A 21,958-nucleotide genomic window follows, 5' to 3' on the forward strand; every position below is an offset into this window, starting at 1 on the left:
CCTTCAAGCTTACCTTGAATGATTAAAGCACTTTTGGACATGTCTCCACTGAGTTTAAAGCTACTGGCCCATAAATCTGGGACAATTCATGAAATGCTAAACTCTGCCCTCATATGTCCCAAGCTGCCTTACTTGGCAAATCTGAGACCAGAGCTTGAAAGCAGATCAAAATTGGTAGACTCTTCATTCATTTCATTTATTGATTCTTAGGCCAGCCCTACATTAAAAAGTTAGGTTGATCCAGCTATGTGTCTCAAGGGTATGAAAAATCCACACCCCTGTGCAATGGAGTTAAGCTGACCTAATCCTCAGAATAGACAGCAGTAGGTTGATGGAAGAATTCTTCCATTGATGGCCTCTCAAGGAGGTGGATTAACTAGAGTGACGGGAAAACCCATCCTGTATGTGTCTACATTGAAGCACTGCAGCTGTGCTGCTCTGGTGTTTCTAGTGAAGACATCATTTTAGACATGTAGCAGAGCTATGTTTGGTTGTACAACTCAATACACAATTGTTTCATCTTTTAAAATAACAATAGATTTATCAATCTGACACCATTCCTTTCCTAGAAATCAAAAGCATAGCATATATACTGTTTTGTCATCCCTGTGTTGTGTACCCCTTCCATGACCCAAGTTTACTTTTGATTTAAAAACCTATTTTAATTCTAATATAAAACCCTGCACATCTTAAAGGGCAGGGATAGAGTTGGAAGGTGTCTAGTAAATAACAACTTTTGTTCAAATACTATAGGTTATGAAGCAGGCTTGTAAAATCATTGTTAAAGTTTACAAGCCCATGCAGTGAACCCACTTGCATGTCCTTTTCCATGATGATAGGATGATAATGAGAAAACCTAATGATATTTTACTTGTCCGTCAAATAAAATGACCCTGGGTGAGAAGAATCTTGCTGTGCTGGGATATGTGACAATATGCTTGTGACGCATGTGAGAATTTTCTGTAACATTTTTATGAACTGTCCATATGACTCTGTACCTATCACCTCAGTACTGTTACCCAATGAGTGACAAAGGGTTAACATGTTGCTCTAGGGGCAGAGCAGGACACATGAGGTGTTTGACTCACACAGCTGCCTGGCTGGAGACCAGAATAATTAGCAATGGAGGTCCTAGAAGAGACAATGGAAACTCTTATGACCAAAGGTTAACACCTAACTGCAGAGGCAGCTGAACATGTGAACACAGCCAGGCTGTGTCCTGAGAACAAAGGCAAGAGGTGTCAGATATCTGTGATAAGAACTGGCAACACAGAAACACAGCAGCTCTCACGGGAGACTGAAGGACAAAGAGACAGGGCCAAGGTGAATTCTAGAATAGCTTGGCTGGATGCAGCCCTGGCATTGGCCAGTCTGAACTCTCTCTTTATCTTTGCTTCTCTGTGCTAACCTAAGGACTTCCCATTGCTGTATTCTAGTTGATTAATAAATCCTGTTTTGAAAAGTCACACCAGATATTTGCTGAAGTGCATCTATCTCCCAAAGGGGTAAAAATCTCTGAACAGCAGTCTGCTTCAGTTGGACTCACTGAGAAAAGCTCACAGTGAGGAACAGATGTTCTGGAGCCTGGGAGGCTCAGTGCCAGAGGCACTGAGGCCATGTGGCCTACCTTATGGAAGAATGTGACTTCTTGGGGGGGTCTGGCACACTAAATGGGTGCCCCTGGAGATGGTTTACAGATTGGGGCATAGCAAATCCAGGATCATGCCCGCAATCTAGCATGCCCATAATAAGGTTTTCACCATCCTTCTAGATAAAGAAGTCTGGATGAAACTGGAGGCATGTCTGATGGGCAACATGAAGTACTCTCTCTTTAACCAAGATGGACACACTGCCTTCCTCAACTCTTCTACTTCCTGACAGCCCAAGAGAGAGGCACCTGGATTTTCATGCAGCTTTGCACAGCAATATCCATGAGCCATTAGGGCAGCCCACCATTGCACTTTTTTAGATTTAATTTGTACATTATTAGGGCCCAACCTTCCCTTTGAAGAATAAAAAATATATTCCACTGACTTAGATATGCATAAATCTTTTTATAGCAAAGTAAATGTACCTTGATTCTTAATTGAATAAGTTTTATAAGTCTTTTTATTTTTATGTATCTATCCACATAGTCATGTAAATTTCACATAATTTGATTTAACGATGTACCTTACAATGACAAAAGCACAGCCCATAGGAAGTTCCTGATATTAATGTTGGATAGCATATGTAAGCAGAGGGTAGATTTTAAAAGATATTTAGAAGGAAGTTGTCCATTCTTAAAAGCTAACAGCTTAGTCCTACAAATATTACTGGGCACAGTGCTTACTACTCTGAGTAGCCCAGTGGAAGTCAATGGACGATATGGAGTGCTCAGCACTTCTGAAAATCAAGCTGCATATTTAGGTCTCTAAATATGGATTTAAGGAACTATCTTTAGGAATATATTTTTGAAAATCTTGCGCCAAACGTTTTTAGATCAAGGCAAGGCTGATGTCTGCTTTTTCTTACTCAGAGAATAACTGGATTTTTTTTAAAAAAACCCTCATATTTCTATTTAGTGAAAAGCTATTTGTGTATACTGCTTTGGATGGTTTTCTCTTCTGGGGCCTGACTGTTTTGAGACTTTCCTGTGTAACCACTCTAAACCCAGAGGTGAAAGTAAGCTGGTAAGGTATGGTATGGTGTACCAGTAAGAAGGTGGCCGCCAGTACACAGCCGACCAGACCAGCAGGGCCCTTGATGGTGGGGGGCAAAAGGGGCAGCTGCCCCGGGGCCCGATGATTTAAAAGGCCTGGGGCTCCCGGCCACCGCCGTGGCTACCCCGGGCTCCTGCGGCAATTTAAAGGGCCTGGGGCTTCCGGACGCCACTGCTGCTACTGCTTCCATGCCAGCGGGCGGAGCCCTGGGCTCTTTAAATCACCACCGAAGCCTCGTGCAGCACGGGCTGGGCAGTGCTGAAGAGCTGGCTGGGGGAGTCTGGCCAGCCCCGCCCCTTCCACGTGAGGCCCTGCCCCTTCTGGGGGCCCAGAGCCACCCCCCCCCCCCCGCTTAGGACCCTGGCCACCCTGCGTACCGGTAAGTCTGTTAAGTTACTTTCACCCCTGTCTAAACCCCAAGGGATTACAAGCAGTTGCTTCTAGCCAGCCTTGAGCTAGGCAGGGAGTCACCTCCTTTGTCAGTGATATGCCTCAAAACAAACATTTTCCTTGTTTTTTTGTTTTTTAACCTATCTTTGGAGCTGCTGTGTGAGTGTTTCCCTGATCACATGATGTAACTCATTTAAGGCTGTACATTTCTTCATCTCTTGTTCAGTATAGAGGAAAAAGAAAATCAGCTTCACTTTTCAATCTCACAACTGCATTTTAACTGGGACACAACAAGGCTAATATTAAGATTGAGTGAAGAATTGCATCTTCAGGTTCCTCCTTCTCATTAGTTATAGATACAGTTGCTTCCAAAGAAAATAAGGGCTTTGTCCAACGCCCATTGATGTTATTGAGTACTGGATTGGTCCTGAAAGCTGGGCATTCCCCCTATGAGCAAATTACACCACTGGAAACGACTTACCTTATAGTAGCTCAAACCTTAAAACCATTCCAGTTTTGACTCCATTTTCCCAGGGCTAATACTGCCACTTCCTGGCTGGTGCCATTTCATGAAGCAAATTCTCATACCTGTCCCTTAGAACTCAGGAAGTACATCGTTTCAGTGACCAGAAAAATTACCCACAGAACCATCAAAAAGATTTTGGAGTACATTTTCGGCATAGGAAGTCACGTACACAATGCCTGTTATCATAAATGGTAGTATAACCCAGGAGCAGTTGCAGTTAGAAGGTACGTTTTTAAAATGCTTTAAAAAGAAAAGAAAACTCTTAATCCCAGCAGCGACCATGGTAAATCTCATGCAGTGAATACTACTCCAGTTATGCTAGTCCTGTCTTCAGAGGGGAATTCTGCAAATAACATTATACCTGTATCCTGTGAGGGGCTGACACTGTAGCTGTCACTTTCCTTGTCTACTGATCCTGCAGCTCTGGGTGTTGGCAGCCTCCAATCTGTGGTGAGGGTGTGGGCTGATATAGTGGGATGGGGTCTGTTGAGAGTCCATTGACTAGCGTACCTGTTGCGAGCTGTGGGCCCAGTTTTTGCATTCCTTCTTGTAGTAGGATCTGTGATTGACAAACAGAGATTGACCAACTTTGCCATTAAGTTCTTCATTAGTCAATGAAAAATCACCAGCAGAATAACTGAAATGAAGTGGTGACTGAGGTATTGTTAAAAACAAAAACTGACAAAAAGGAGTTAAGGATGAAAATGTGTTTCAGCGAAGTGCAGTGAGTACATCCCCAAATTAGGACATTTTCTTCACAGAAATTCTACATGTTTATACAATCACAAATGTTAAACAGTCTGGGAATGAACAGGTAAAGGGATTCAAACAGTTCCCTACTGCCATGTAACTCTACTTTACTCATTATCACTTCATATAAATCATAATAACTCCCCCCGACCACAAATTTATAAAATATAAATGAAAAGATTACAAATGGCTAAGAGATTATATTATCACATTTCTTATTCTAGGGATCTTGGTTGATGTTAACATACAACAGTATTACTCACTACCAAAACCCTATGTGTGTATTATTTATTTATTAGTTTACATTTGGGCTAGTATGTTATTGATCATGCATGCTAAAGGGCTGCTACCAGGTTGCTGAATACATGGCAAATCTTAAAATCCTCCAAGTTCTGATGGTAAATTTATCCATAAAGATTCTTACAGTGTCTGAAAAAAATAAAATCACCCCAATTCTTCCTTAGAAATTAAAAAAAAAAAATCAACTATTTATGTAGGGCCTAAAATATTTTATACTTTGCTGCTCCAGAGACAATCCATCCATCCTTCCAAGGGAGTACAAGTAAGCTATCTGCCAAAATTGACTGCTTAGGCTTTGTTGACATCATTAGTAGCACTGGTACAAAAACAAGGCTTGTTTTTCGTCAGATGTAGGGCCCTACCAAATTCACAGTCCATTTTCCTAAATTTCATGGTCATAGCATTTAACATTTTTTGAATTTCATGGTTTCAGAAATTTAAATCTTAAATTTCACAGTGTTGTAACAAAATATAAACATGTAAAGCCCTTAAGACTCGGTGTTTCTCTAACTGGGGGTTCTGACCGACAAGGGGTTCACAAACGATTGTGTGTGGGGGGGTCATGGTATTGCCACCCTTCCTTCTACGCTGTTTTCAGAGCTGGGTGGCTGGAGAGGTGCAACAGCTGGCCGGGTGCCCAGCTCTGAAGGCAGCACTGCCGTCATCAGCAGCACAGAAGTAAGGGTGTACTTTTGTATACGTTTACCGTATAGTATGGAGTAAAAGTACAGAAAAGACCAGATTTCATGTGGGACACCAGATTTAACGGTCTGTGATGCAATTTGCACGGGTATGAATTTGGTAGGGCCTTAATCATAAGCCAAAGGGAAAAGAAAAATCTTTAACTGGCAAATGGAAAGTGACTAAACCATCAGGGAAAGATTTGTCTTTTGAAGCTTCTATGGTGAGTAAAAGAATTAAACAGTGCTCTTTGACATTCAAATGGTAAGGCTGTTCTATCACTTAGGAGTGGGAGATTTGAACAGGAATGGGTTGAAGGATAAACCATCACTAGATACTGACTTGGACATTGTTTCTGAATCAACATTCCCTATGAAGCATTTACAGTGTGTTACTTCAAAGGTGCAGGTTATTTATAAATACAAAATGGCCATGCCTGTTTGACCTTCTGTTCAGATCCTCCTCCAAAGCAAAACAAAAATACAAACTCAATGCCATCGATAAACACTGTATCACGCCTGCTCTTTAGAACAAGGACAATAGTTAGATGGCTAGTATCTAGCTATGAAAAGATAACAGGTTAATGTTGGAAATTATTAAGAGACTAGATTGTAAATTTTCAATCTACCCTGAGCAAGGCATGGTGCATAGCTGCGCCACTTCAGAAGCAGACTGAAGAGGGCAGTAGAGGGGGGTGCTGGGAACTGTGAAATTACTACACCATTAGCAGATTTCTTCCTCCTTTGTGACAGCTGAGGTCTGCTGGATGGAGGGACAGAGCTTTGCCTCTGATCATTCCCCATTCCTGTCTGTCCACTGTTGCTGCTCTCCCCTAGTACTATGAATTGTGATATCAGTATTTGGATGGTCAGGAGTGGGGAGCAAGGCGGTTCCTTGTGCCTCCTTATTCTCCGGTGTTGCTTTGTAAGGGTAACTCACATCCTCTGCAGACGTGAAATCCAAGAGGCAGTGGGTGTGTGTGGAAGATGCCATCCACAAATTCCCCGTGTCTAACAGCTGCACTCTGCAATTAGACACTGGTGGCAGGCCTGTGCCAGTTGATTCGGGCTTGAGGGCTCGGGCTAAGGGGCTGTTTATTTGCAGTGTAGATGTTCAGGCTTGGGCTGCAACATAGTTCTTTGCCATTTAGCAGTGTTCCCAGAGCTGGGACATGAGTAGCTATTCCTTGACTGGCATTTGGTAGCTATACTGTTTAGAAGATCTCAGCTAGCCCAGAATATCACTAATAAATAAACAATTGTCCATGTTTTCAGAACCTTTCATCCTGAAGGATCCCAAAGCCCTTTACAACCTATTGTGAAGTATATACACAGTGCACCACTGAAACACAATCATCTCTAGCAGGAGAGGGCAACCACCAACAGTACACAACACATAGCACAGCATTGGGCAGAGGACAAATTTTGGCCAAGGATATTGGAACTGCTCTTACAAAGAAAAATGCCAGTGGATCTTTGAAATCCACGCAAGTCATGTAGGACCCTCTGTTTTTTGAGGTATAAAAGTCATCACGAAGACATGACCTAAATCTCCTGAATTTTATTTGAGTCCATTTCCCAGACTTAGTCTTAGAATATCTAGAAACATGCATGAACTTTAAAAGATCAAAGGTGAAATTATGGCCTTATTAAAGTCAGTGTAAGTTCTGCCATTGACTTCAATGGGGCCAAGATTTCACTCCAGACTGTGACTGTCCCAGTGCAGGTGAGCAGCATGGGTAAAAAGTGCAAGAAACTTTCCTCCTTCTGTGCAACTATGCAGGTGCCAGCTATAATCCTAGACTTTATGCTCCTTGAATGCAAGGAACAGAAGAGTCTAATCACTAGACTTCCAAAAGGAGACAGAACAAATGGAATGAAGGCCCTAGCAGAGCCCATTTGGATTGTGGACACGGCAACAGTTGTACCCAACTTTTGTCTTCTGAATAAAAGTTTAGATTTTGAACAACAATTGTGTTACAACTTAAAAAAGGATGATGAAACAGACTTTTTGCAATCTCATATATGGAGTCTGATGGATGGATGGTCTCTGCATTGAGGGGGATTGGCAATCTCAGACTTCCAGCTTGTTTGGAGAATTGTTACTTCAACAAATCTGTTTAAATGCTAGTAGCTATTCCTGGGCCTCAGCACAAACAGCTGGGCTGTTCTTCCCTTGCAGCAGAGAAGGCTGACAATTGCATATCCTTGAGCCCCTCAAATTCATTTAAATGAGTCAGTTAAATGTGGGAAACTACTCAAAATTCTAAGACCGGTCCTGCGCACAGTAGGGGTGCTGGAACAATTTGCATAGAGGGGGTACAGCCCTTGAACCAAACTGTAAGCCCTGTATACGATGGAAACCACTTCAAGCCTGGGGGTGCGGGAGCATCCCCAGCATCCCTAGTTCCAGCATCTATGGTGCACAGTGTTACTTTCAAATATTCAAGGAATATTAAAATGCACAATAAATATATTTTACACATTTCCCACCACACTTGCTGGGGTGCATGTGAACCAGACTATTGGGCTTGATTAAAAGCCCATTTTAAGTAACAGTATTTCCATGGACTTCAATGGGCTTTGATTTGGAGGAGATAAGGGATGGAAAGTGTAAGTATTCTGGGGTGTTGTCCAGCCTCTAATCATCTCTAGGAAAGACAAGTACTTTTGGAGTGCAGGATCTTGCAGCATTAAAGATAGTTAGATTTTAAACCAATGCAGTGTTCTATTATATTGTTCATTCTCATAATCTTGATTCTTCAATTTAATAAACATCAATGACAGTATTTGATCTTTGTATTTCTATACATCCTAGGAATTGTTTCTATACTTCAAGTATGCCACATTACACCATATTACTATCTAATAAGTATTCCTTAGATTTAATGAAACTTTTTCAATTATACCGATAGGGAACACATTTATAACTGAGTTTAGGAAGAATGTAGTGTAATAGTACATTTATTCATTTTGTTTAAATCATTGTAAGATGATCTCAGCATGGATATAGCTGGGGAAATGGATTTAATATAGTAACTAGAAATGTAAATTTTCAAAAATGCAGTAATCAGAAAATGTATTTCTCGTATCCTAGAACATTAGGAACAATCACAGTTAATTGAGAAATGAAATAAAGATTGATTGCTGAGAAATAAATACCTATTAGCTATGAAAATCCACTAAAAACATTTACTCAATAGAGTCTAGATGCTAAAATGCAGCATAAATTTCCTTTGAGGAATATTCAGGTCTGAATTACCTTAAATTACATCTACATTTTAACATGCAAAAGAAACTTTTACTGTATTAACCTTAATATGTACCACTTTTACAGTGAGTCCAATTGTAAAGAGACTATTTCCTGCTGCACAAAATAGTTTCCGCACTACATTCTAAATAAAGGAAATACCATGATAATATAAATACTGTGGTAATGATATCTGCTATAGATAATATAGTCTCTTTTATACTCACTTGTTCCTGGCCGGGCATCAGAAACATCAACCAATGGTCCAGTAGCTTGTGAGACAGACTGGTAATGTACTGTATGAGTAACTGTCAATGACTTCTGTTTAGATGTCTCTCCAAAATCAGCATCAGTTAATAACACTGTTGATCTGTCATCTATAAGCAATAGAAAATGAATATTAAAATAATCACATTTTTGTTGATCCTTAAAAATAGTTTAAGTCCTCAAGTTTACACAAAACTAAAGAAATGAGTATTGCCTGTGGGCCTTCATTTGAGATATGATGACTTTAAGGGACACAGATAGGCTTTTTGTGTATCCTAAAATTTAGAAACTCTCTATTGCCTGTAACAATCTTTTGCCTTAAGTACTTGGACTTTTTCCATTTTGTAAACACTGGTCCCCCCAGGCCCTTCATGTTTGTCATTAGCATAAGTGATTGTATCTGTGATGTTGAAAGGAGATTGGTAGCTCACTTGTGCTCTCTCTTCTGGCTAGCTTCGCCTCTGCAGCACCAGAACAAAAATATTGCAGCATTAGGGCCTTCATCCAGCAAAGTGCTTATGAGCTTGCTTTAGCATTTGAACACTCTTGCAGAAGTTGGTGGGACAAATCTTGTGCTTACAGTTATGCACATGCATAAATGCTTTTGTGGTCTGGAGCCCCTGGGCCAAATCTTGCCTCTTCCTTATGTTGCAAAGTTCCTGCAGCAGAGCTGACTCCACGTACAGCTGCATGGAGGCTTCTTCCTATCGGCACAGCAGGATTGGTGGAGTGAGGTACGGGAGGGAATTAGACCTCAGGCCGAGTAGGGGAGAAAGAAACACTTGTGAATCCACTACGTGGGGGAGCAGTTGGTCCTGTGGCAGCTAGTAGCTTTTTTCTTTACAATTGTGATCACAGTGCTGTTTTTTTTTAAAGAAGCTATACAGAATGCAGAGTATGATGCCCACTCAATCATACAAGATTTAATAATAAGTCCCTTCCTGCCCCCACTATAATCAATGGTAAATCTTCCATTGACTTCACGCTTGCAGAACAACTACATTTGTATGCTTAGTGTTTACTTGGTCTCAGACTCCAGATTTTATTTTTACATTATTACAGTCTTTTTCCTCTATTCTTAATAGCAATGAAAACCATGGGGAATTCCTGCTCTCATAGAACGTATAGCTTTTTAATGCATTTCTAAAGGGACTGCCAGCAATGGTGTTTCTGTGAATTTACCTATCAGCTGTGGCTGATCCACTGCTTCTAACAATTGTTTTTTGTTTTGTTTTTTTCAACTGACAAGAGAACATTAATGTGAACAATTCTGCACAGTAACATAACTGGCATTTTTTGCCCAAAAAAGGCCCTAAATAGAATGAACGTTATGAAACCAAATTACGCGGTCCCTTGCAAAAGAGGAGCTCTTAGTCTGGTCATGAATAAAACCTGCCAAAGCCTATGTGAAATCCTGTCAAAGTGCTGGCTTACTATTACTGCTTTGTGCCGCACAGTCTATTACTGTGGCACCGATCACATTGCTGTAGTTAAGGAACTAATGGCATTTCCATTATAAACCCCCTACTATAACTCAACTGCCCAACTACTATAACTCAAGAGTGAAATCTCTTTCACAAAAGATTGCAGCACAAAAATGAACTTTGGAAACATAAAGCTGGAAACAAAAATGTCCATGTTGCAGGTGATGTGTGGATCTCATCTTCAAAGCAACCTTATAAACTGTGAAACAGAGAAAGGGCTGAATCCTCTGGTCCAGCCAAATCAAGCTAGCCTGGCCCAGGATGTGATGGGACAAAGTTAGCTCATTCTTCTCCAATTCTGGGACTGAGTAGGACCCTCAGAACTAAGCTACATTATACCTGCTGGCTCCACTGTTCCCCTCCCCTCTGACCACATCCTAAATGTGACCACTACATATGCTCTATATCACTGGAGGATTCCTCTATACAAGTGGAATCCTCTGCTGACCACTTAATCATAGAATATCAGGGTTGGACAGGACCTCAGGAGGTCATCTAGTCCAACCCCCGGCTCAAAGCAGGACCAATCCCCGGACAGATTTTTGCTCTAGATCCCTAACTAGCCCCCTCAAGGAGGGAATTCACAACCCTGGGTTTAGCAGACCAATGCTCAAACCACTGAGCTATCTCTCCCCACTAACTTAAGCTAGCTTCAAGTTTGCTTTAGACTGCTTTTTGTCCAAAATGGTAAAAATCTGGCAACATCAGCTCCCTCTGTGAGAGCCCTGCTATTTTGTATAGCAAGACACTCATTAGATCAGTTGTTTTTGCGAGCTTTCAGCCATTTGGGGATGAACTCATAGGGAAATTGCTGTTTTTGTGAGATTTCAGATGCATCCCAGGCATAACATAAGTTATTTATGACTTTTGACCTGAAACCAGAATGACAGTGGTGATTCTGGTTCCAGGAGATTTGGTATCCAACCTTCTGAAATGTAAAAGATTTCAGCTTCAGGGTCCCAGTTTTAATTAATCTCATTTTTTTCCTTATTTATTCAATGTAGCAAAATACAGAATAACTTTTGCTATAGCTAGATAGATATATAATTACATAGTTTTATGTAGATTTGGGTGGGAAACAATTTTCTAGACCTGCAAAAGTTGTAGAGATTTTTTAATTTTTTTTCTTGTCCCAAATTTGGGGCAAAAAATTGAAATCTCAAACATAAGAATGGCCAGGCTGAGTCAGACCAAAGGCCCAAATAGCCCATTATCCTGTCTTCTGACAGTGGCCAATGCCAGGTGCCCCAGAGGGAATGAACAGAACAGGTAATCATCAAGTGATCCATCCCCTACCGCCCACTGCCAGCTTCTGGCAAACAGAGGCTAGGAACACCATCCCTGCCCATCCTGGCTAATAGCCATTGTTGGACCTATCCTCCATGAAGTAGTTCTTTTCATTTCACAAGCAGATAGTCTGAAAAAAATTTCAGATTGGGTCAATCAAAACATTTTATTTCAGTAATTTTGAAATGTTTTGTTTTAATTTCAACCTTTTAAAAATAACCTCTTTTATAATAAACAAATTAAAATTTCAAAACAAAAAAATCATTTTAAAATGGAAAATTAAAGTTTTCATGTTGAAAATGTCAGAATGGAACACTTCACTTTTTGCTGCCCTACTCCTACTTTAAATTTGCTAGGGTTCCTTAAAGCTCAAAATGATTCATATGTAGAAAAGGCTTCAATTCACTTTTCAACCGTGACAAATTATCCTGTAAATTAGGACCCTAGCCCTTTTTATGTGTAAAGGATGCAGTGCAAAGTCCACCAAAAACATGTATTATATAAAGCAACATAAATGCATTGACATTTTACCAATGGTCTCCATTGTGTCCCTTTCTTCAATCAGAAGCTGAGCTCTGGGAATATCTATGTGCATCCTCAGCGTCTGCTGCTGCTTGTTAAGTGTATCTGAGGTCCTGGTGTTCTTACTAAGCACAAAAGAGAGACAAACATGAAAACACCCCCCATATGAAAAGATACTTAAATATTTCCTTTTTAAGAATCCGTTCAACTTAAGCTAATAAAATTACCATAGTCACCAAAATTCTCATACATTTTATTTTCTTTCTTTGTACTTTGAAGCAAATAGGTGGTATTAATTTAAAGTATGTGGTAGGGAGATGAGAAAAAATAGGTGCGGGCAAGGGACTGAGTCTGCCATTATTCAGTGGTTTATCTATCGAAAGCCCTTATTAAATCTTTTCGATGTACCTGTTCAATATTGAAACTGATGGAAACAGTTATAAAACTGCCATTTTTTTGCATTTCTAAGATTTGACTAATGAACCCTTCAGCTGACCAAACAGGTCAGTGGGAAGATGGTGTCTTATATAAATTTCTCATATTAAGTAATTTTCAGCAATGATTTAAATCCAGAATATCATAAGAATTGGTAAGTTAAGAAATCAATCAAACATTCATTAGAAATTCCATTAATAATAATGAATTGCATAAGGAAAAGTGAAGACTTGAGTTCTGTTGACATTGCAGTAGTAAGAAATTATAAACCTTGTTAGCATTCATGGATTAACTCCTTTCATTGGATTTGGTATTTTAGAACAGGACTATTGTATCCTCACACAAGCTATAACAATTTTAAAGTCTGTGTACCAGAAAATTACTCTGAGAATGAGCCATCTACTAATAAGTAAATGAAAATGGGTAATAAAACTGAGCAGCGTAATCATATGCAATACAGAAATTGCGGTAAAATCCTCCATATTACACTAAAATCCAAGGACCTATTCACCCCTTTCCATGGAAATGGTGAACGGAAGGAAGGAACTCTCCATACGGACCCCCTTGTTTTCCATGAATCATTTTGTAAGAGGAATTTCTTCCCCTCACAAAATGGGCAGCAGTTATGCCTCTAAAACCAACAGATCCAATGGGACCACCAGAACTGAGCTAGGACATATCTGCCAGATTCGACTTTTCTAGTCTTTTCCCCACTCTATCTTAGGAATTATGGCCCCTATCAACAGTATTTAATGAGTTTATTCTCACAACAACCCTGTGAGGTTCATAGACTCTTCCTAGATTCTAAGATCTGAAGGGACCATTGTGATCATCTAGTCTGACCTCTTGTATGGCTATAGAACTTCCCCAAAATAATACCTAGAGCAGCTCTTTTAGAAAAACACCCAATCTTGATTTTAAAATTGTCAGCGATGGACAATCCACCATGACCTCACCCACAAGAAGCCTTCTTCACAAAAGTCTCTCTTTCTCTCTCTATCAAAATTCTATCCTGGAGATGAGAAACCCTCTTATTAAAACTGATTTGTCTCCATGAATAGATGTTTTTTTTCAAAGAATTGGTATTTTCCAACCAAAAAAAATTGTTGAAAAATTCCCAACCCACTCTAGTGACTGGGTCTTCGACATTAGAAAATCCAGGCTATTATCATCAAGGGATTATAACAGGAATCAGCAACCTTTGGCACGCGGCCCATCAGGGAAATCCGCTGGCAGGGTAGGACAGTTTGTTTACCTGCAGTGTCAGGAAGTTCGGCCAATTGCAGCTCCCACTGGCCATGATTCACCATTCCAGGCCAATGGGGGCTGCAGGAAGTGGTGTGGGCCAAGGGATGTGCTGGCCGCTGCTTCCCGCAGTCCCCGTTGGACTGGAACAGTGAACCATGGCCAGTGGGAGCTGCGATCGGCCAAACCTGCAGACGCTGCAGGTAAACAAACCATCCCGGCCTGCCAGCAGCTTTCCCTGATGGGCCACGTGCCACAGGCTGCCGATCCCTGGATTATAATCTCATAGATAAGGATTCCAGAGACTACTTCCCTAACAGGAAAAATATAATTTACTTACATTGTAATTACTCTGAAATGATAAAAAAAAGAGACTCTACTGATCAAAAGCCTTAAATTTGTCTCAAGGTTGCTAATTAGCTCCCTAGACATTGTGATGGCATGTACATAACATACCTCATTTAATGACTATGGATACATATTTTTGTTTGTTTGCTTTTTAAGCAAGTGAAATGCATGATGTGTTAAAGTTTGTTCAAAACTGATTAAAGAGATGAACATCATTTTGAATAATTGATCTAGACCAGGGGTCGGCAACCTATGGCACGCGTGCCAAAGACGGCATGCGAACCGATTTTTAATGGCACGCTTCTGCCTCCCGGGGTCCCGCTCAGCCCGCTGCCGAACAGCAGGCAGCAGCGTGCCATTAAAAATCCTGCCCAGCCCAGCCCGCTCTTCTCCGCCCCCCACCTACCGCTCTCTCTGGCGGGAGCAGGGGACAGAAGCAAGCTTGCTCCTGCCGGCTGCTGCTGTACGGCAGTCTCCGCCGGCAGCCAAGCTTCCCCCTCCCCAGCCTCTTCCCCCAGCGTGCTGCGTGGAACCCAGCCTCCTCTCCCTCCCTGCCACCGATGGCCCTGGCGAGGGAGGGGGGAAGAGCAGCTCCAGCGCCCTCGCTGCTCAGACCAGTAAGGAGGTGGGGAAAGGGGGTAGGAGTGGGGCGTATCCCTCCAGCCTCCTGCCGTGAGCTGCTCAGGGCAGGGGGCTGGGAGCACTCCCTTGATACCAGCCGTCTGCCCCGACCCCTGCACCCCCTTTGCACTCCAGCCCCCTGCATCACCCCCCACGACCCCATCCCTGATTCCTGCACCCTCCACACATACCCAGCCCCCTCACACCCCATGCCCTGACTCCTGCACCCTCTCACATGCCCCCAGCCCTCTGCCCTGACCTCTGCACCCCCTTGCACCCCAACTCCCTGCATCTCCCCCACACTCCATGCCCTGACTCCTGTACCCCCTCACATGCCCCCAGCCCTCTGCCCTGACTCCTGCATCCTCCACACATACCCAGCACCTCCATGCCCCTGCCCTGACTCCTGCACTCCCCACACATCCCCAACCCCCCCACACCCCCTGCCCTGACTCTTGCACCCTCCACATCCCCACCTTGAGCACCAGGTTGGCAGCGGGCTGAGCGGGGCCGGCGACTGGGACCCCAGCTGGCAAGGGGCCAGCAGCCAGGACCCCAGACCGGCAGCGGGCTGAGTGGGGCCGGCAGCCAGGACCCTGGCTGGCAGAAGCCAGCAGACGGAACCCCAGACCTGCAGCGGGCTGAGCCACTTGGCCCGCTGATGGTCTGGGGTGCCGGCCCCGCTCAGCCCGCCGCCGGTCTGGGGTCCCAGCCCCCGGCCCCACTCAGCCCGCTGCCAGTCTGGGGTTCTGGCTGCCAGCCTCTTGCCAGCCGGGGTTCCGGCCGCAGGCTCCACTCAGCCCGCTGCCGGCCTAAGTGAATGGAACCCCAGGCCCGCAGCAGGCTGAGCAGGCCGACGGCTTAAGATCAGCATTTTAATTTAATTTTAAATGAAACTTCTTAAACATTTTGAAAACCTTGTTTACTTTACATACAACAATAGTTTAGTTATATTATATATAGACTTATAGAGAGAGACCTTCTAAAAAACGTTAAAATGTATTACTGGCATGCGAAACCTTAAATTAAAGTGAATAAATGAAGACTCGGCACACCGCTTCTGAAAGGTTGCCTACCCCTGCTCTAGACATTAACCCCCCGCTCAATTGAATGACTAAAAATATATGTACATTCACAACAGGGTTGAATCTTACACACCCATTTATACACAAAGGGATTACATATGGCATCTATGTAAAACTAAGGTAATTTTGGATGCTTGGCCAACAGTCATGACTCTTCATTAATTTTTGGGGCTGAGGTCAGTAAGTAGGTTAATGCAAAAGAGGTATGGAAAACTATTCCTTTGTAAATGTGAAGGCTGGGTTAGAGATTTCAGGGGCAACGTATATTTTAGTCTATGCTCAGAATTAGAAACATGAGCCAGTTCCTTATGCTAATCAATGATGAACAGTTAAGAGGAATTTATCTGGAACTTGCTGCCAAAGGAAACATCACCAAGCTGAGCTCAAATACTAGTAACTGTTACTAATTTGAGGTGCAAGGGGCAAATCATACAACTTTCATTAAACTGTTAATAAGTGGGGCTTGCGTAGCTTCCCCTGGGATCTGACTTAAATACACCAAACCAAGGCATTCAACACAAAGACTAAAGCACCATCCTTAACCCTTTTTATTCTTAAATGCACTCACAGGGGCACAAATATCCCCAAGGGAGATTTCTAGACTTTCTAGATTTGTATAGGATACTAGGTTTTGGTATAATATAAAGAAATCTTATTCTTTTTTTTTTTTTTTTTGGAGATATCCCATCTCCTAGAACTGGAAGGGACCTTGAAAGGTCATTGAGTCCAGCCCCCTGCCTTCACTAGCAGGACCAAGTACTGATTTTGCCCCAGATCCCCAAGCGGCCCCCTCAAGGATTGAACTCACAACCCTGGGTTTTGCAGGCCAATGCTCAAACCACTGAGCTATCCCTCCCCCCTATTCATAATGTACCAACAAATTTAACATATGTGACTGTGGATTATTGGGGTTTTGTCTCCTTTGTCTAAAAAAGGCCTAAATTTTCAAAAGTTAACTAGTCATTTTGGGAGCCTCAGTTTTTGGTTACCCAATCTGAGGTAACCCTTCAAGGGGCCTGATTTTTCAGACTGTGCTGTGCACACGCCCTCTGAAAAGCAGGCTGCCAGAAAGTGCCACAAGTTGAGCACCTTTTGAAACTGTCGTAAATCACTTTTGAAACTGTCACTTTTGAAACTGTCCTAAATCACATATTTTTTTCAAAATGCCTATTTTGATAATTGTTTGCTGTTATTTGTATCTTTAAAAGATATATATGCAGTAGATTTTTTTAAATCAAGCAACCAGGTTTTTAATGGGATGGGGGAAGGAATGACTATCAATACTCACAAAAATTAAAGGTTGGAAGAAATGACTACAGATAAGTAACATGATAGCTGTACTAAAACTAAAACTAAAACTTTTGCCAATGCAACTTGATCTGATCTGCTATGTTAGTTCTGGGTCTCTTTTGAGCAGAGGCTTGCCAAATATGCTGAACTATGTGGGTTTTTTGGGAGATGAAGAAACACCAAAGAATGACTCTATTGACATTATTTTTACTTGTCGCTTACAGTTAGTGAGGGCTCCAATCCTGCAAACATGCACATATGTAATTGTACCCACACAAGCAATACTACTGAAGTCAGTGGGACTCTACAGATATGTAAGTGTTTGCGGGATGGGGGTCTATATTTGAATCTAGGTTAACTGATTAACCCTATGTATCACCAACACACTAGACAGAGATAGTCTAATAACTAAGGTGTGCCGTAAATTCAAATGAAATCTAAAATCTCAGAGATGGGGGAGTTTGAATTTTTGAAAATGGTCCAAACTGGCAAATCATCAGATATCCTGAAGGTTTTTATTTTCTTAAAAATAAGTACGATTTTCAGTTAATATGAACCAAAATGGTCCTATTTTCAAAAACCCACAATGGTTTCAAAGTTCAACATTTTTTCCAGACAAACCAATAAACACTGAAAATATGAAATTTCCATATTTGTAGGCTATTGTTGCAAGAAAAGTCATTTTGTTGTCATTTCACAAAAGAATTATAGTTCTGGATAGTGAAATGACTCAGAACAAAACAGCAAAATAATAAATAAACTGTCCCCACTTTCAGAAAGCTCTACTTATAATCAGCTAGCAATGATATGTGTGTGCGTGTGTGTGTGTATGTATGTGTATTGTATTTTAAAATATGTGCTTCCAGGCATTTATTGCCTTCAATAAGATGATCTCTGAAGAGCAATTCCCTTTATGCATATTATGAATACACTTCAGTGAACAGGCAAAATGTCCAAAGGGACCTAAACATGTTCTGTAATTTAATCCAGTACCTCCAAGGGTTCTCAAACCTTTTTATATTGGGGTTCACATCTTAATAGAGATATTGTCTCATAGGTCACCTTTTTTGCCACTTATGACTGTACTGATCACCTCTCTTTTCACTGATTGAATAAAATCCCTGAAGCAAGTTCAGCAACTGCTTAAATGCACATCCAATATTAGGAAAGTGTTCAATGCATCTTCAGCCTCTTCTAACATGATGGGGGAAACAAAGAGGTGAATCAGCACCATGTGACTGGCCAGATTTCTGTGGAACTCTGCTTGTCTCTGGACCATTAGAAATCACTGTCCTCATTCCTAAGAGACACTAAAATGGTGTGTTTGGCACATACATACAAAGAATTCAGGAATGGAAGGTTTAATAATTAAGTTGTTCCCAAGAATGATTTTGAATATAATCCCTTGAACCAGAAACATTATTAAATTTGGAATTAATAAACATTATTCTTACCTCATAAGCATTTCAGCCAAACTCTTTGCATCTAGAAGAAAACAGGGCAAATATTAGTACCCGATAAGTAGCTAGTTAACACTTTAATGTTTGTGCCACAATGAAAGTTTTTTGGTAGATGGATTATTAAGGAGTGGAAGATTCAGACCAGCCATTTATTAGAGATTATTCTCTTTCCTCAGATCAGCCATCAAGACATAATAGCCTCTAAAGCTCCTTATTTTTGTTAAAACTGCATTTGACTATCATATATCTTTCTGACACACAGAGCATGTATAATTCTCCAGTGGCAGTGAAAATGCTCAGGAACATATTAAAGGCTTTATTGCAAACTGTTCGTCTTGACTTTGAAGAAAACTAAATTTAGAACAGAATAGAATTTAACTTGAAAAAGCTAAAGAAATTCAGTAGAAGAGAGAGACAACATAAAAACGAGAACAGCCCTAATAAAAGCATTAGCACTGTCCCTTCTTCAACACAATTAGCTTAAAAGAAATCAAGATGAGTTAAAGCAGTTCACAAAGTTTCAGGTACCTCTGAATAGGAGCAGGTCATGACATGAATGACCAATCCCCTACCTAGGCACCACCAAACCAAATCTAATTGCCTGGAGAATTGGCCAAGGAAGATCACAAAAGGCTGAGCTTCTTTTGTCACTATCAGGTATCCACACCATTCCATTAGCTATTATGCAGAGCTACCCCTTTGTGTTCAGAGGGAGCCCTACATACAAATCAGTAGGTAGCAGCTTATTCCCATAAGAGTCAGTCATTCAAAACTATCCCAGTGGGTGGACCCTTATTCCCTCACAACTTCAATAGGGCTCCAACCAGGAGTAAAGGTCCATTTGAGTGCTTGTTTTTGTGTTTCAAGCCACTAGTTTTTAATTCTTATTTTAAAACTTTCCACGGTAATCCCCTAAGAACTAAGTCTCACACTGAGACTCTACCACCTTGAAGTTTCTTTTGTCATAATGGTTCGCTGTATCCTCAGCCTGACTTCTTTGAGGGACTTCATCTTCCAGACAGCAGTTGGGAACTGGCAGCAAGGACAAAGCAGTTCTCATGGGAGACCAGGCCAATGGAGGAGGGCTGTTCAGACAGATAGGAAAATGGGGTGCGTTGGGTCTTGTTCCTCCCAGGAGTCCCAATCCAATCTGACATCCAGTATTCAGAAACTGTCCCACCTGCCTCTCACAAAAGTCCATGGTGGCTCTTTGAGATTAGCTAGCTCCCCAGTTAATATATATTTCAGAAAGAGGAAGCTTTTTATATTATTTATTATGAATATTTATTTACAGGTTTTCCAATTTCCAATTTCTAAGATTATGTTTTTTTTCCTCCTAGAGATCCAAACTCAATTTGCATCTGTAGCCTCCCTCCCTTCCCCTCCTTCTGCTCCTTTTATCTGTTTATTCATTTGCTACAGATTATCTAATTTTTAGATTGTAAACTGTCTGGGGCTGGGAGTGACTTTATGTTATTTGTTTGTAAATGTCTCCTACAATGGAGTGCTGATCCCTGCTTGGAACTGCATAGCAACAGAGAAATACCCTTTTCTGTTTATGTGCTCATATGCTCCTTGAGGAGGGAAAATTGAAGGCACGAGTCCCATCAACAGCCCCAGTGCAAAGCCAGCAGTTATTTCAGGAACAATTGTAATGCTCACCACCTCTGAGTATATCACAGTCCTGATCACTTCACAAACCTGTGCCATGACAACCCCCACAGCTAATTTGCCAACTCCAGACTGGATAGCCAGGGACCTGTAGCAGATTGGGATAGCCAGCTTCCAGATGGCTATAGCAACCTGCATCTGGACTCATATATGATCTCCTCTACATGGGTGTCCTGGCACCTGATGGTTGGGGTAAACTGATCACCAGCCTCCAGAAACATCTGCTTCTTCATGCAAAAGTTCTGGAGCCACTGCAGATCATCCCAGGTCCGCATGATGATGTGATTTCACCAGTCTGTGCTTATGGCCCTGCTCCAGAAGCACCAATCTACATATGAGGAGTCTACAGCTAAGGCATGAACAGCATCAGCTGGGTTGTAACTGGCATGTGAGTGTCCCTCTCTGAGAGGTGCCTTCAGCAGGCCAAAAACTGACATTGAAATGCCCACCGGCATCTCGCAGATGCTCTGCCTGATTCCTGAAATAGGACTGACGGCATGTGGTGATGAAGTTCTTCCACTGGGTTAGAATCCATGCTGATGGCTCTGGCTCTTGGGGGTGTGCAGATACATAATGGCTCAGCTGGATATATTGATGGGCAAAAACCACTCAAAACACTTCCAGCGTACTCCAGCTGGACAGACAGACAAGTTCTCCCACATCCCACTATGAACCAAGCCTGAGAGTGACTACAGTTGGCGAAAGCGCTAGGAACTCTCGGATATCATCGTCTATGCCCACCGAAGCTGAAGTTCTGACTCAGATCTGAGCGGGGAAATACGGATACACTAGCGTGGTTGTGAAGCCCAGGTTTCAAATGCAATGTGGATGCTCAAGTGCAGGCTTGGAAACACTGAGTCTGCAGGCACAGGTCCCACAGACCCAAGCTTACAATGCTGTGTAGACATTCTCATAGGCACCACTGCAACTACTATTAAAATAAAGCCATTTCTGGGTATCATTATCAACAGAGAGAACAGATAAAAGTGAACCTTTTGAAGGCTGGTCGACTCAAAGTCTGTCTTTCAATGTTGCCTCTTCTATTTGTTTGCAAAACGAATATAATTATTTTTGTGGCATTTTAACAAAAGAAAGACTGATGTGCATCCCCCCACATCCAAAACATGAAGTAATTTAAAAACTTGTGAGTCCAGAGATCACAAGCTATCCCAGAACAACAAAGCAGTGTGCAGGTGCAACAGAGGGAAAGAAATGTGATAAGAAAACAAATCTCAAGTTTCAAGCTTTTAAGGAGTTGTTCTATCAAATACTGGTCATGTGGAACCCTTAATTTACCTTTTTCTCCCTTGTCTCCTTGTTTGCAAATCTATCAGCATGTACAGGATACTGGCAGAATTTGTCTTTATCTTCTCCCTGCCTCTGCTGAAATCTTTTACATTCCTTAATCACCTCCGGGGTCTACTGCATGTATTGCAAGTTCTTCATACACGGTCTTTTTAAATGTCACATTTCTAAACTTCCAAAGATGTAGGAAACAATGGGCAAACCATTCACATGTTCCAGGAGACAGGAGCATATCACCACTAGCTTAATGCCTCACTCTTAATGGATTTTTATTCAACTTTGACTATAATGCAAAATGGGTTCTCTTTGCTTTTAAAATCCTACAGGGATTTGCAATACC

General features: G+C 41.7%; 1 protein-coding gene across 1 annotated transcript in view; it reads right to left on the reverse strand.

Annotated features, from left to right (window-relative positions):
- Positions 1-21,958, reverse strand: part of DSCAM (DS cell adhesion molecule) — a 630,903-nt gene that overhangs the window by 24,552 nt on the left and 584,393 nt on the right. Inside the window, exons 28-31 of the mRNA XM_054049425.1 lie at positions 18,637-18,667; positions 12,168-12,283; positions 8,826-8,975; positions 3,980-4,177 (exon numbers count right to left, since the gene is read on the reverse strand). Coding sequence (XP_053905400.1) covers positions 3,980-4,177; positions 8,826-8,975; positions 12,168-12,283; positions 18,637-18,667 — 495 coding nt within the window. The remainder of the gene's footprint in view (positions 1-3,979; positions 4,178-8,825; positions 8,976-12,167; positions 12,284-18,636; positions 18,668-21,958) is intronic.

This window comes from Malaclemys terrapin, chromosome 1 (assembly GCF_027887155.1).
Source record: "Malaclemys terrapin pileata isolate rMalTer1 chromosome 1, rMalTer1.hap1, whole genome shotgun sequence".
Classification (NCBI taxonomy): domain Eukaryota; kingdom Metazoa; phylum Chordata; order Testudines; family Emydidae; genus Malaclemys; species Malaclemys terrapin.